General features: G+C 40.1%; 1 protein-coding gene across 10 annotated transcripts in view; it reads left to right on the forward strand.

The window, feature by feature from the left end:
* RABGAP1L (RAB GTPase activating protein 1 like) overlaps positions 1–10,990 on the forward strand; it is a 228,283-nt gene extending 217,293 nt beyond the window's left edge. For 5 of the 10 annotated variants that reach the window (XM_083867620.1, XM_083867625.1, XM_083867624.1 and 2 more), the window contains exons 21-26: positions 2,583–2,693; positions 4,379–4,483; positions 5,637–5,720; positions 6,201–6,272; positions 7,366–7,563; positions 7,896–10,990. In XM_083867620.1, coding sequence (XP_083723746.1) covers positions 2,583–2,693; positions 4,379–4,483; positions 5,637–5,720; positions 6,201–6,272; positions 7,366–7,563; positions 7,896–8,051 — 726 coding nt within the window. In that variant the 3' untranslated portion in view covers positions 8,052–10,990. Of the gene's footprint in view, positions 1–132; positions 354–2,582; positions 2,694–4,378; positions 4,484–5,636; positions 5,721–6,200; positions 6,273–7,365; positions 7,564–7,895 lie in introns of those variants that run through there. The other 5 variants (XM_083867630.1, XM_083867628.1, XM_083867629.1 and 2 more) reach the window with 3 other exon arrangements.
* The last annotated feature ends 5,113 nt before the right edge of the window (positions 10,991–16,103 follow it).

The following is a 16,103-nucleotide window of genomic DNA, read 5'->3' on the forward strand; positions in this document are numbered from 1 at the left end:
CTCCATCAGTTGAACTTTGTCATTGTGAGCATATTTCATAAAACTAAATATTTCACAGCCAATGGAAAACATTTACTACACATGAAGAGTGCTGTCTGCTCTTTCTGTCTTTGCTGTATCCTGTTAGTTTTTATTTAGGCTTAGGCAGACTTAAGAGTTTCCTCCTGAGAAGGGAGGCAGTTTTACACTGCTAGACCTGGGGGGAGGAGCTGGAAAAGACAAACCAGCTAATCGGGCATATTGCCCTGGGTGGAGGAAGAGTAAAGGTGGCCCTGTGGGAACCTCTCAGCTGGACATTGAGATTTTGGTGAACGAGCTAAAAACATCTTTTAGCTATTGACTGGATGCCCAAGGTAAGAGATCTTTAACTCACTACCAGCATGCCATGTCAGTTGTAGTTTAAGAGGAGGATAGTGCATTTCCAAGCACGGAGCTTGCTTACCCACTTGTCTGTGAATGCAAAGCAGGAACTCTCAACCTCACACTGCGTGCCTTGCTTTGTAGACACCAGAGCTTCTGGCAAAGACATAGAAAAAATGGTAAAGCCAACTCGGTTATTTTATGAAAGTCATAAGGATTTGCTGCTTTCTTCCCCTAAGCAACATTGCTGTGTCAAGGAATTGGTGCTGCAGAACCTGGTCCAGCTCAGGTCTCAAGTTTTAGGTGAATTCAGGTCACTTTCTGACAACCTGCAGAGCTGTGTCTATAAAAGTCAGCATTTCTGAGATGGTCTGAACGAAATACAGGAATAAAGATGTCTTAGAGATTGTTATTAGTATTACTGTTATTAACTTCTATTTGGTTTTACACTTTAAAGCTTACATTATGTTTACAGAAAAATTTTACTTTAATTTTTAAAATTCCTTGTCCCAAACAGACTACAGTGCATTTAAACTAAGAAAGATCCCCAAAGTTGTGTGTGTTTTAGCAGTGGTTATTTAAACTGTGTTAAGACAAAAGCATTTTATTTAGCTTCTGTAAAAAAACAAGTTACTCAAAGTACAATCTTTTGGAAGGGAAACCAACTTACTTCCCTGTACTGGGCAGCGCCTATTCTAGTTACACAATAGGGTCACATTAAGGAGAGAAAATTTGTAGAGGTTTGACTTCCTCCCACAGAGGAAGTTCCCACACATAAGAGACTTTTTTTCTTTTGCATCCTCTTAGAGCTCCTGTTTTTGTTTAAGACCAAAATGCAAAATCTCCTTGCAACAGAAGTGGAAATTGTAACTTCATAGTTGTGAGTTTGGAAAGAAAAAGATATCTGAGTGTAGCTGATGAGTAGGAAGAAGTGAAAACAGGTGAATAATGTACTTATGCAAGAAACCACATTTTGTAAGACTGCATTTACTGAACAACTCTTGGAAAACCTTTGAAGTGCTAATATATATATTATTATATATCATTGACTTTTACTGGTGTATTTAAACTTCTACTGTTTTGTTTTGGAGAACATAAGTTACCTTTCAGGCGAAAACAAGTAGTTTTTGAAATCTCAGCATAGAGATTATTGTTCTTCCACCTGTGAGTTTCTTTATGAATGTGGTGTTTTTTCCTTCAGTTTCCATAGTGCAGAGATTTCCCTTTGCAGCCTGTTCTGGTATGAAAGGTACACAGTGACAGAAAGCCAGCACAGTTTTTTTTTTCCTCTTAAAATCCATTTGGAGGAAGGTACCTCTGTCTGTCCCACCTGGCTGTGTTCTTCTGAAAATGAGGATTTGTATTTGATGCTGAAGCCTTACAAGTCCACTAACCCACAGGCATCTTTTGAATATGGTTCCGTTTCTCAACTCTAGAACAACAAATTTCTAAAAGACATGAATTATTGCTGTTCATTCTCCTGTTCCTTCACCTTCTGTGGTTAATGCTCCAGACAGTGATTTCTGCCTGTGTGGAATGGGTAGGGAGGGCAGTGAAGCAAGAGTTGTCCATGTGGTGTTGCTGTCACTGCCCCAGCAGGTGCTGGAGATGAGCTCCCCTCTCCAGCTGGCCCTGTAAAGTCCACACTGGTGTCAGTGGCACAAGTCACAGAGAAGGGCACAAATGGGGACACAGGATGTATGAGCTGTATGGAGTTCCCTGCTAAATGCTGTTCTTTGCTGGTCCTGCAGGAGATGGGAAGTTGGCACTGCATCGCCTACAAATGTACTATTTTTATGGATCCCTGCAGACAGAATTTTGTAAAGTGGAGCAGGACATCTTTCTGCTTTGATTGGAAGCATTATTATGAGTAACTCTTAATTGGTCCTAGTTCACTGCTGCTGGGTGGGATTTTATCTGCCTGATTTCTTTAGATGATGAGCAAGCAGAAACTAAGTGCTTTTGTGGAGAGGTCAGTGTTTTACTTTTGACAGGGAAACGCTACAATCAGTGTGTCCCTTACACAACACAAACCAGCGGGATGTGAGTGGAAGGAATAGCTGCATTTGCACTGCTGGCTTAATTCACTGTTGTTTCCCAGAGCAGCAGTCCTGTCTCAGTGTGCACTCTCTCCTTCTCAGTGTTTTACACACACCGTGCACTTGCCGGTTGCTCTTTGTCAGGATTAACTTTGTTTCCTGGTTGTTCCTTTCTTTCCACAGAGGGAGAACCGCAGGCTGCAGGAAGCAAGCATGAGGCTGGAGCAGGAGAACGATGACCTTGCCCATGAGCTTGTCACAAGCAAAATCGCCTTACGGAATGACCTGGACCAGGTAGTGTGAACAGAGCTGGGGCCCAACTCAGCCTTGGCAACAGCAGTTTGGGAGCCCTGCTTTGTGCTCCTCAAGTGAGAGCATGAACACATTAAAAGTATAATTATTTCTGCCTTTATTTTCCTGACAAACCTCACTCTTAGCTGCACTCGGCTGGATTTCCACACGCCATTCAGTGGGGCCTGCCCCAGACTGATTGCATCATAGGCCATAATCTTTAGGCAGATGGCTAAAAACAAACATTTCCTTGAAAAAGGTACCATACACTTCTTGGAAAACCAGTTTCAAGGGAAGCTGCAATGCAAAATGTCTGAGTGGATCTGTTTTTCACAGCACTTTTAGTACAGCCAACAAAATCCAGAGATAATGAAGTGGCACAGCATCAAAAATTCAGAGGGCTCCTGGGTGTTCACTGATAACTGCTGGTGTTCCTTGAGGAGACTGGAATATGGAGGGCAGCAGCCTTCAGAGCCCTTTGCCTCAGAGACAATGATTTTCAGAGAACCACACATTCAACCCTCTCTCTGTGCACTGCAGGTGCTTGGAGAAACCAGAATGAACACAAGAAAGGAGGAAAGATCTGTAGTTCCTTCAAAGCATATCTTAAACAGGTCTTTCATCAAAAATACCAACGAATCCCCAAGTTCTTTTGTTCTAAGATGTTAATCTCATGAGTTTTCCATTCTTGGACTCTTTGTTTTCCTTTCTCTCATACAGCTTTATACACACTAAGCAATGAAGAAATCCTTAATCTATCTCTTCAGTCACAGAGATGGTGAAGCTGGTTCTGCTGCCTGCAAACACCACTAATATCCTCAATAATCACAATTACTGTGGCAGAAAGATAAACTGATACCACCAAACTTCAGCTCAGACCCAAGTTCTCTGTGGTTCCTTGTTTCCAGTGCTCTTTTCCCTCCTGTAATTTCAGCAGAGTCAGTGGTAATTGGCCACAACCATTTCCTGCCCTGGGCCTCATTACTGAACAGGAAGGGTGGTGAGATGCCATGTGTATTTCCCAGCTGCGGAGGCCCACAGAATAAATCCAGAAATACATTTCTCTCTTCATCATCGGTGAGGGCAGTGCTCACAAAAACAAAGCATTCCCAGTATGTGTCACCACAAGTTTGGTCCTTCCAGAGGAAATTGTATTCTCAATTATCAGGTTTCTTCACATAATACTTACTGGTATCAATAAACCATTTTATTTGGTGGTCCTGTTTGTCACTCACACTTGTCTTTGCCAGAACACTGTAGGGTACAACGCAGACACCTAAATACTTTACAGTTATGTTTTCCCTGCTCACAGATTAAAAAATGGAGTGAGTTATTTGAAGTTACACAGGAGGTAAATCATGCTGCTCTCACTTAGCTTAATACTGCGCCAACAAAAATATTCTATACATTACTGTTTGTGCTAGGACGTAGTATCTGCTTTTTGTGTCATCTGGGCATAGGTAAACAACTGGCCAAAGGGTCCTTTTGCAAAGCTGCTGAAACACAGTGAAATAATTCAGTAAATGGCTAAGTGAAAAGGGAATTTCATATCAAAAAGTTATGTGAGCCATTAGAGGGCAGGAAAAGGCAATGCTAAAACCTGAACCCAGTGTATTTCTGAGCTGTGTATCCCAGTGTTTGTACTGGCACAGATAACATCTGGTTTACACAAGTGTCTCTGATTCTAGGCTGAAGACAAAGCAGATGTTCTGAACAAGGAACTTCTCGTGACCAAACAGAAGTTGGTGGAGACTGAGGAAGAGAAGAGGAAGCAGGAAGAAGAAACTGCTCAGGTGAGGCATTCTCTAGTTTTTCCCATTTAATTAGTAAATGCGAGAAAAATGATATGCAGGAAAGTGTGGATGTGTTGCAATTGAGAAAAGGATTCTGTCCTCAAGATGCAGTTTCAATCAAAAGTTTATAGTGCCAGGGTAATTTTTTTCCCCAAAATACAGTTTTCAGCATTTTTCTTTACTTGAGCTTTGAATGTTTAGTTTTTCATAGCTTATCCTCTTTTAAATATTGTAACAATTGTTGTCACTAGTGGTGAGCAATCTCAGCTAAGGAGATATGATCAGACCTCTTAAATATCTAAATGAAGGAGCTGGAGGAGTTGTTGCCTTATTAGAGCCCATTCTGGATTCAGCTGCTGGATCACTTAAACAATGTTCCTGCCTGAAGCTAGACCCAACAGCAGAAGAACAGGGGTGGGGACAGGGAGAATTTTGCTGACTAGACCTGGCTTCATACTCAGTCTTCGTTCTGTAACCCCACATATCTAACATGTACATTTTGAAAGTGATACCCTGATTTTTATTTTTGCTATTGGGCAACAGTGACTGCAGCAATTAATGTTAATTTGTTGTGTCTCTCTAAAATGGAGCTCTGTGTTTGCCATAAGTAAGGCAGTGAGGCATTTTCCTACTGAAAGGGCTCTTCAAGTGGAGTGATTCTGGAGGAGAGATGAGTTAGCTGTGTTTTCATTCAGGGACATAGACCCAAACAGATTTTTTTTCTCCTGTTATGGAGATGAGAGTGATAGTGTTGAGAGATTCTTCCTCTTATTCCATCTCCAAACAAACAATCTGGCCAAACCTGCTGTGACAGTGTGCAGAAAAACAAAAACTAAATCAGTAAACCCCAGTTAATAGTAATGCACTTTTTTGTGTTCTGTGGGCCATGATGTACCACCATTTAACACAGAATGGGAATTAAGTTACAGGAGAATTCTCTAACCAGGGATAAAGGGTCACAGTACAGACGTTTTGGTTATCACTGATACAATCAGTATTTGTAAACAGAGTAAATCAGACAATTGTCTGAGAACTGGAATTTCATAAGAAGCAGCTGTAGAGCTGTTGTAAACACAGCAAGACACAAAGAAAAAAATCTGAATTTGAGAAGTTCTGTCAGCGTACTGTGTAACTTCTCTCCTTCAATTCCTAGCTGAAGGAAGTCTTCAGGAAGCAGCTGGAGAAGGCAGAATCTGAGATCAAGAAAACCACAGCCATTATTGCAGAGTATAAACAGGTACCATTCCAGAGACCCTCTCTCATATTTCTTCTTTCATCTTGTTATGAGAACTGAATTTTCAGCATTGCAGATTTCATCCTTCAAATGAGCTCCACCTTTCAGGCTTTTGGAGAGCAATGTTGTTGTAATTTGTCATAAATCTTCTTGTGGCTTTCCTAATAGTCTCCTAATCAGGTAGTCAGGAATAACCTGTCTTTCAGCTAATTTTAGTCTTGTAGGGTGAATGCTTCTGTACTCTGTGACATAATGCAGTATAAACATCATAAACCAACTCAGCCATGAAATGTCCCTGTCTCTGTGTTCTGGGTCTGTATTGAACACTGCTGGGTTTATCATTAGCAGCAACAGTGGAGTTGTTACAGGGACATGATTATCCCTGAGTGAGGCAGAATTTAAGAAATGTTGGTTCTGGCAAAAGCCATTGTTAAAAAGCACAGCTTTTTAACTTGAGCTAAGAGACTGTTTTCTCTGCTCCAGATTTGCTCCCAGCTGAGCACCAGGCTGGAAAAACAACAAGCAGCCAGTAAAGATGAACTGGAAGTTGTGAAGGTGAGAACAAAGTCTCTACTTGGGGGATATTTCTAACACAAGTGTTGCTGAATGCCAGGGATACAGAACAAAACCTGAACTGTGTCTTAAAGTACATCAGTGGCCCCACATGCATTTTTCAGCAGATGTAAACAAGGAAAGGGTTTGTTTCCTTTCAGTGTTCCTTATCTTGAATCAGACAGTGTGGAACTCTCAAACTGAAGTGCACTTAGTACTTGGCTTTTCTTTTTGCTGTTAAAATAGATACTTCTGGTTAAAAATGTAGAAAAACAGTATTTACTTGGATGTTTTGATTAACTGGGGAAAAAAAAGAAGACTCTCTAGAAGACAAAACATGTTGTTTCTCAAGTGTGCACAGCAGAGGGATTGTAATTGGCCAGATTGGACAAAGTTTACATTTGGGCTTCTGTAATTTAAGTAGAATTGGTCTAAATGATTAAACCAAATGACACAGCTAGGGCTATCCCCAGAATATTCACAGGAGTTCCTCTACCTTCTCTACACCCCTTAATAAGGAACACCTACATAAGACGTAAACATTCCTGATAGGTGGTAATAATAATAATAACAACAATAATAATTCTGAGTAGGCAGAGTTGTTTACCCTCTGCTGTAGCTTCTACATATTTCTTCAGTACTCAAGCTGAACTGGATTTTTTGCTTTTTAGTGACTTTTTAATGTTATTGATAATAACATAATTCTAGGATTGACATTCCTATATTCTGCTGAAATAGCTCAATATCCTGGTCTAGTCTGTGCAAGCCAAGCCAGCTGTTTCATCTACTCAGATTTAATTTACTCTTCTGAGTTTTGCTGGCATAAATATTACAAATCTTTGGTAGCAAGAAGATTCTAATATAAGAGCAAAGTCTCCATGCTTAGAGCATGTTACGTAGATTTTAGGAATTTTTATACTGGTTAACATACCCTGGAAATTGTTCATGAACTACTCAAATTCCTTTCATGCCAATTGTAAAAGCTGCAGTACTCGATGGTTTGAGGTTGAGGCAGTCTGACAAATAAAATGGCTCTTCCAGGAGGTAGAGCAGCTCCTGTAACATGGATTAAGAATGCGCTTTCTGGGTATTTCAGGGTAAAGTGATGGCCTGCAAACACTGCAGTGAGATTTTCAGCAAGGAGGGGGCACTGAAGGTGCCTCCTGTAAGCACGGACAACAAAGGCGTCGAAACAGATGATGAGAAGGATGCACTGAAGAAGCAACTGAGGGAGATGGAGCTGGAGCTTGCACAGACCAAACTGCAGCTTGTGGAAGCCAAGTGCAAAATTCAGGTAAGGAGCATCCAAGTACAGCAGGGTGGTCACCTTAACCTCATGCTCAGTCCAGAATTACTCTGAATCATGCAAAAAATTGTTCCAAAAAGGAGCACATACCTGCATGCTTGTATAGCTGAACTTTCATGAAAAAATTCTGGCTTAAAAAGAAAAAGATTATATTAATTGTGTGTCTAAATATCTTGTGCTGTTCCAGCAGTTTGAATGTCTTCTCTCCCCAGTGCCTGGGAGATTGCAAGGGAAGTGCCGGACTGCAGGGACTTAGTGTGAAGATGCTTCTTTGTTAATTAATTAGGTCTTGATCAATTCTGACTATTCTGCTTTCTTAGGAGCTGGAGCACCAGAGAGGAGCCCTTATGAACGAAATCCAGGCTGCCAAAAACTCTTGGTTTAGCAAAACGCTGAACTCTATCAAAACGGCCACGGGCACACAGGCGGCGCCGCAGCCGCAGCCGCCCGCGCCCCCCAGAGAGGGCAGCACATAGTTCCAGCCGCGGCCGGCACCAGAGCACAAGGAACAAACACCCCTGAAACCTTGGAGGATTCTTCCACTGGTCTCTCCTCCTGGGCAAAGGACAGTGAGGCAGCAGTGCAGGCTTGAAGTGAAATTCTTCGGTGTTTTTCATTTGTTTTCTGATGTGACCCTTTGCAAAGGGGAAGAAAAAAAAAAGTCCTGGTTTATGTTGAATTCCTACTTCCCATACTGCCTTGCTGAAAGCCACGTTCTGATACCTTCATACTTTTACACTTTATTTTATATGACTAGATGTTAAATATTTCAAAACTAGGTCTTTAATACACATCTAATTTGAAATTATTTTTGTCTTGCATAGAAGGTTTTTCTTCTTCTGGAGGAAGAGACAGAATGGAAAATGTACAGTACTGCAGCATGATCTCTCCCTAGAAAGCACAGTGTAAGACATTGAGGATAACTTGGGCCCTGGGACCATCTCAGCAGTTTATCACAGCAACTGTGTCCTGCAGAGAAGCACTTTTTGTAAAGCTTAGGCCATAGCAAAGACAGGCTTGTGCTCTCCTGGTACAATTGCTATGAGCTTCCCTTACAACTTCTTAGTTTGGATTGGTTTTTCTTCAGAAATGCAAGCGGTGCAGTTTTTGTAACACTGTTATTTAAAGGCTATTTACAGCTCAACTGGAATTTAACAAAAAGTTCCCTAGTTCCCTTTTTTAATTCCTGTTTATATTAAGAACTCCAAGGAATAATTCCCTCCACTGGGATAAAGGGAGAACCATTTTGACACTTATTTGATGTTTTTGCTGCAAAGCAGAGTGGAGACCTTGCATGGTTTTGACCTTTTGTAAATCCTGTGCAATAAAGGGTAGGTTTTATGAATAAAAGTAATGAAAACCTTGCCCTGGGTCTATATTCAGATTCCAAATTTGACACAGAAATGAGGTATCAAATAAAACACCCAGGAGGTTTGTGCTGCACTGATGAATAAAATACCACAGAAACAAGATCTGTTTGCTAGAAGTGTTTGGTTAGGAAACACTTTGTTAGTATTACTTATTTTTATAAAAACAAGTGTTTTCAAGTGGAATACAAGCCCTAGACTTCCCTGTGGGGTAGACATCTTTGTTTGTGAAGAACCTGTCTGGTTGTTTTATATCTCTTAAGGTAAGAAAGTTCAAAAGCATTTGTTCTGACTAAACATAAAGTGTTCATAGAAATCTTATTTCATGGAAAATTAAACTATTGCTTGAACTGATGGAATATTTTTTTAATTATACGTGTCATGTCTGAAGATGGTCTTGCAGGTAAATGTCATTGCTGGACTAAATGTTGTGTATTAATTGTTCCATTTACAAGATTTTTTCCAGGGACACTAGTTCTGTTTTGATCTTTTTTTTTTAATTCTAAGGAATGCCATACATTGTCGGTTTTGTACAATAAAATTTAATAATACCCATCTTGTGCTTTGTTGTCAAGCATAATTGTGAATTATTTTCAACAGGGTAGTACCAATTTAATGTTACCAGTGCCAAAGGAAAGGTTCTAAAAGGCAGTCAGCTGATAGAAGTAGAGATCAAAATATAATCACCATCCTGACACAATTCTGTCTTCTAAGAATAAGGGATTAAAACACTTTAATATTTTAAAATGTACCTTCAAGAGCAGTGATTATCTGGAATTATTAATGCAATGACGAAGAAAAGGGGAAAAACCAGAAGGTATTTCTTTTGCAAATGTTATCAAAGGTCCTTTTCCCTGTCTTGCTCATAATATTTGCATAAATGTTTCCATTCTCCTGACTGACTAAACCCAGTGTTAGTCATTCACTTACCAGTTCCGCTTCACATTCAGAATGTGAATCTGAATTCATAATAAATCTGAAGTGACATTTAAGGATATCTGGTGAACATCTGATTGTTGCATTTGAGAGTACTGTGCCCATGAGGGAAACTGGTTATTTGACAAGTGTCTGAATTTCTCATTTCATTTGTCTTAAATGATACTTACAAGTGGATTTGAAACCATGATTGGAAAAGTTCAGTAAGAATGATTAAGGAAGTGTGTTAGGCTGTGATTCCCTGAGCAGATGAGTTAAGAGCTCACTTCTGCTCACCCCTCCAACTCCCCATTGTACAGTCCTGTCCCTTGTCCTTATTGTAGTATGTACTGGAGATAATTAACAACAACAAAAGAGATGTGTGTGGATTTATCCCCCTACAGTTCATCTTTTGTCACGTGAATGAGTTACATCACCTCAAAGGGTCCAATGAGTGCAAACGGATCATGGGAGTGAGTCTTTCCAAGCTGATCAAAAAGGAACTGGTAAATGAGGTCACCAGGTTTCACAGAATGAGCTTTGACACAACATCCATTTTCTCAGTGTAGCTGCTTTCTGACTTTGGGAGTTGAGTTTCAGGAACAAAACCACATTTGCTACCTGCTAGCCATGATGATTTCAAACCCTTGTAAGGATGGAAGCTGGCTTACCTCACCCAAAGGAAGTTTCAGAAAGCAATGACCCTAAAAGCTGTAGATCCAAGGTTGCATTTTTAGCATTTGGAAGAGTAATATTTAGGTGGAAACTGCATCTTCTCAGCATTACTGAAAGAGTAAGAAAATAGCTTTTTGGCATCTTGAGGAAGATTCAGAATGAAGGAAAGGAGCAGGACTCCATGATTAAACCAGGCAGGCTAAAATTCTATCTGCTGACTATAGATGCTACTGGGAAGTTTAGATTCCTGCAAGAAAAGACATCTCTGTGTGACAGAACTGCCTACACACATATCCTTGGTGGATTTGTCAGGGATAGCTGGCTTATTGTTCAGCTTTTCAGCAGGAAACATCATCAAAGTCTCACTGAAACTGTTGTTTCCATGTGGCACTGGAACAGCTAATATAGCTCCTAAGTCTGGAGTGATCAACCTTTTTTCCCTGAGTCTGTAGTAAACTATGTGTTCAGATCAAACTTTTATTAAAATTAATTTGAATTTTATATATATATATATATGTGGAACTAAAACCTATTTTTAAATTTTATTGAGAATGCACCATTCTGAAATAAAGTCTTTACTTTGATTAGGAAAAACCCTCCAAAGAATATTTTTACTACAACTTTTATTTTGTTGGACTATAATCTGTTCCTGAGATGCCCAATATGGGAGGCAAAAAAAAAAAAAAAGTTCTTCTTTTCACTTTAAAAAGTTGGTTTTCCTTTGACTGTAACACTTTACAGGCTAAATGAAGCAAGGCTGATTTAGTTACATGGTATATTTGTGAACTAGTCTTGTATTATCTTTGTGAACCAAGCTTAATATTCTAAAGTAATAGGACTTATTCCACTTAGTTTATGTTTCTAAATGTACCTGGAGAGGAATAAAAAGAAAAAAGACAGAAAATACTCTGGATAGAGAAGCCAAGAAACTGCAAAATCCCTGAGGTGCATCTGCATTAGGGTTTGACAGAACCAGTCTCAGGAAAGGTAGTCAGCCATGTACTCAGTACTGCCAGTGGGACAAACCCACCCTTGTCCTATCCATTAAGGATTTAATTTGCTACAACTAAGATAAAGTGCTTGCACAGGTAAGCAGTATTTTTTGTTGTTGTTAGACATTTTAAATTACTTCTCTTAGTTGGCCCTTGAAAATTCTTTAAAGGTAAATGATGGTGTCTGCCACTCTGTTGAGAACAACTTGAAATAAAACCAGCCATTTACAAGGGGAGATGGAGATAAAAAGTCAAGAACTGCAGGAGTTCAGCCCCTTCATAAAGCATGAAGTGTCCCATTGACTTCAGGGCCAGGATGCCACTCATTGACTGAATGTGCCAGTTTAGGAGAAAATAAAAATCGGCATTTACTGGCACCAAAGTATCAAAATTTGGAAGTCACATTCCATGCTTTCTCCACAGGATCAAAACAAGGCTGTTCCCTTCCTTCTATTAAGTAGCTGCAGTGAAATCCATGAAACTACTTGTATGTGTGGGAGAACCGTAATCAGGTGATTTTCATTTACTCAGAGGATTTTCATTTACTGTTAGACTCAGGGATAATTGGCAACTTCTGCATCATCTCCTAAGCCTAAACACCCTTGGCTTTGAAACCAGAAGCACTCTTACCTTACAGTGCTGATGTTTTTTTCCAGCTGCTAGGGAGAAAAGCAGAGTTAAGTGTCATGTCTGATTGATTGTGAAGAGAGGGCAGAGGTGTTCCCTTCAGGTCTGAGGGATTGCTGTGGCTGACAGGCACTCCCTGTCCCTGCTGGACCCTGCTGCTGAAGGGGCTGCTGTGCAAAGAGCTGGCTGCACCAAATGTGCAAGCACAGAGGTTAAAACTAAATTATTTGTCTGTCTGTTGTGCTAGTATCCTACTGGGAACTGTCCCATTAGCTCCTTCCAGGTAATACCCCTAAGGGGAGACATGACGAAATGCTCAAGTTTGGATCTCTCAGGTTTTAGGGGAGGTGTCCCAGCAGCCTTTAGAACTGAGCTAATCCACAGGTGGCTCTTGGGAAATGCAAGGAATTTGCAACTGGATAAATAATGCTCAGCATTGATCAAGACCTTATCTTTCCCAGGTCAGAAAGTCTACACAATTTATTTCAGGATTGTGACTTTACACATACAGGTCAATTCTCCAGGAATACAGGGCTCTCCATTTCTCCTGGGTCCCAACGGCTTTGCTACTGAATGTATTTCATGCAATTTTTACCTGAAAAACAAAAAATGGGTAGAGAATTAGGATATTACTTTTTATTATTTTCTTATTCAGTGGGACTTGCTTTTATTTAACCTGTAAAGGAATATATATGTATCTTTGGAGAACTATATCTTACATATAGAATAATATATAAGAAACTGAATGACAAGGGGATAAATACATCAAAAGGATTTGGTATCATAAATTTCATTCGTGATTTGATACCACCAAAATCCTGGGCTGTACTGATTTCCTTACAGTTTCTCTTATTTCTGTATTTTATATAATACATGGATGGTACTACCAATGTAAACCACAGCAGATGTTCCCAGATTTTTCTTCAGATCTCAATTTCTGTCTTTCAGTAATCCCTGGGTTTGCAATTCTGCTGTACTACCCTCAAAAGCTGTGCCAGGAGCTCTCTTGAGCCTTGGGAACTCCTGCTTTCCCATTGAAGAAGATTCTCTGGCTTCTTTGACCTGGGAAAAGATGACATATGAATGCAGAAAAGTTTCTAATCCAGTGTAATCCATCTCCCTCTGTGTCTGCCATTAAGGTGGATTCACTCCAGCACACTGAAAACAGAGCAGCTTCAAATCCTTGACTCCATGACAATGAAGTTTTCCAGATTTGGGGTTGCCTTTGTGATCTGGGTGTGTCCCAAGTTCACAAATCCTAAAGAGTTAGGAGAAAAGCATCCTAGAGAGGTCAGACTTCCAAGTGAGAACCATTCAGTACTGCCAACACTTGGGAGACACATCCGTGTATTATATAAAGTACAACATGGAAATATAAGTGTAATGCTTGTTATTAAAAGTGCAATTCAATGTACATGGTCACGACAAATGTTTACTTTTTTAATTGTTACAGAATTGTTCAGATCAGTACCTTGTTATCATTGTGTGAACGATGCCTTGTAAAATAAATGGAAATAGAAAAGAAGTTGGGAATAAGATGCTTATTTTCCTAAGCCGTTCGCTTAAGCAGCAGCTTAGATCTGTTTGCAGGAAGAAGCAGCTGCTGTGTCAGGTTTTATGACGCGGTTGTCACCAGCAGCTCTGTTGCACCGGGGCACAGTGACTTGGCAGGTTCGCTGTCCAAAGGGGGCGCATGCTAATTCCAGTTCCTTAGGATAATGTCCACAGGGAGCTGTGCCACAGAGCCAAGGGCTCACCCTGCTGCACATGCCAGTCTCAGCTTTCCAGCACATTTAGGAATGCTTTTCCTAAAGGTTGGTGATACACAGCAATGGGACAAGAGTTGTTAAGGACTTCCTGCTTCCCTGGAGTTCACAAGGCTTGAGGCAGGAAGGACATGGGGGGCGGAAGGAAACAGCAAGAAACTGGCAAGTGACTGCTAAGAGACAGGAAGGGCTGAGCGAGACCAGGACAGGGCAGAATGTGCCGCAGTCAGAACTATCCAAATGCTTTATAAAACCATTTTTCCATGTCAGCAACGGTTCTAGGATTTTTTTCTATTAACTGAGATGAACAGCCGTTGTTCCCAGATAACAGCAAAAACACACAGCACTTCAGGGGAGGATAAGGCAAAGAGAGACAAAGCTGAAGATTTAATTTACCAGCCCTAACGTTTTGTATGGATTTACCTCCACATCACTATCCAAAGCGTTTGTCAGGAGAGGAGGCAGCATCCAGATGCTGTTGCAGCTTCCTGCAAAGGAGAGATGTGTGGAGCTTGTTTTTACATGACAGGAGTGACAACTCTTCACATAGAAGCTGCCACTCAAAGGGGATTGTCATGTGTACAGAAATACTCGTCATTTAAGGAAACTAAAAAAACACTAAAAAAACACTAAAAAAAAAAAAAAAAAAAAAAAAAAAAAAAAAAAAAGGAAAAAAGCAAATTACAGGCTCACTTCAAATGCATTTCTATGTTAATGAAAGCATCTCCCTCTCTAGCCAGAACTTGAATTAGAAAGCAATACCAATTTAAATTGTAAAGATAAGAGCCCTTGCTAATGTAAGACCACAACTGAGTGTGGAGAAATTCAAAGATTAGTGGCTAAATTAAAAAACAGAACATTTTTCCTTGTCTCTGTTGCTGCTACACAGAAAAAAAAATATAAGGAAGTAATTCCTGAATAAGCAAACAATTAAAAAAATGCCATAAAAGTAAATTCCAGCTGACTATATTGTATTTCCTGGATTAAAATCAACTATCCTGTCTCCAAATGCTATTCCTGAAGATGGTCAGGCTTCATAGTCCCATGAAAATTTAGAATAACCACAGTAAATTTTGCAGATCTTTTCTCCACTGCAGATCCTGAAGCACTGCAGCAGAGGGTTATAATAAACACCTCAGTACAACATCTGTTCAAACTGCTTTGGGGAATGCCAAATTGAACATAAATCTTTGGCTTCAGGGCTTCTATGAATTCATTTTCATCGAATTTCTTCTTCCCTCCCTACCTCTACAGGTTCTGTACAGATGTTGTTACAGGTTAATTCCTGGATGTTCACTTTGGAAGAGAAAAAACCCCAGACCCTAAGCCCATGTATCAGCAAATGAGCTGACATTCCTCAATTTGGTAAAACAGGTGTTCTAACAGGCACCTTGTTCTTGACAAATTGACTTTTTCAGCGCTGAAGGGCTGTGCTCTGCCTTGGGTCACTCTGTTTCTAAAGGACATCTGGGGGCAAACGCTGCCTCCTACGCATTCCTGCTGAAAAAAAAGGAATGTCATTGCCTTATTGTTTTCTTTCAGGGAAATTTTAATGCCCTGTAGGGCTATAGAAACTTTTTTTTTTTTTTTTTTTTTTTTTTTTTTTTTTTTTTTTTTTTTGATGCTCACTGTGCTGATTTAGTAACAGTGTCAACAGTCATGTTTTTTTCTTTAGATGAGGAAAATGCTTAAAAGACAATTTTGGTAGCATTACACTACCATGTTTTTACATGCATATAGCCAGATGCTCTGTAAATAAAAGCTGTATTTTCCTTGTAAATGGTTTAATAACTAAGTCTCCTACTCACAAAGTCACTCCCAGAGTACAGATTGTGACATTTCAGGTCAGGAACAATTTCCCAACAGTAACTTCTCCTCTGGGATTGTTGTAGAAAGCACATGATGCATTAGTTGTGGGAGTCCCTGTGCGGTGGTGTGTGTTGAGGGCACTGTGCCATCTGCCCAACTTCTATTGCATTTGGCTGGGTTTTAATTGATGAAATCTTAGAACTTGAAGGCTTAAACCTTGCTGGAGTTGATCTTGGAGGTCTTTTCCAACCTTAATCACCATGAAAACGAGGAGCGGACACAGAATAGGGCACTGAGTTTCTAAGCTCATCTTCCTTTTAAGGCCGGGAACAGATTTCTTCCCCTTTGATCACTATTTACCTCCACCACAGGAGCAT

Source organism: Zosterops lateralis, assembly GCF_965231275.1.
Source record: "Zosterops lateralis genome assembly, chromosome: 9".
Lineage (NCBI taxonomy): Eukaryota > Metazoa > Chordata > Aves > Passeriformes > Zosteropidae > Zosterops > Zosterops lateralis.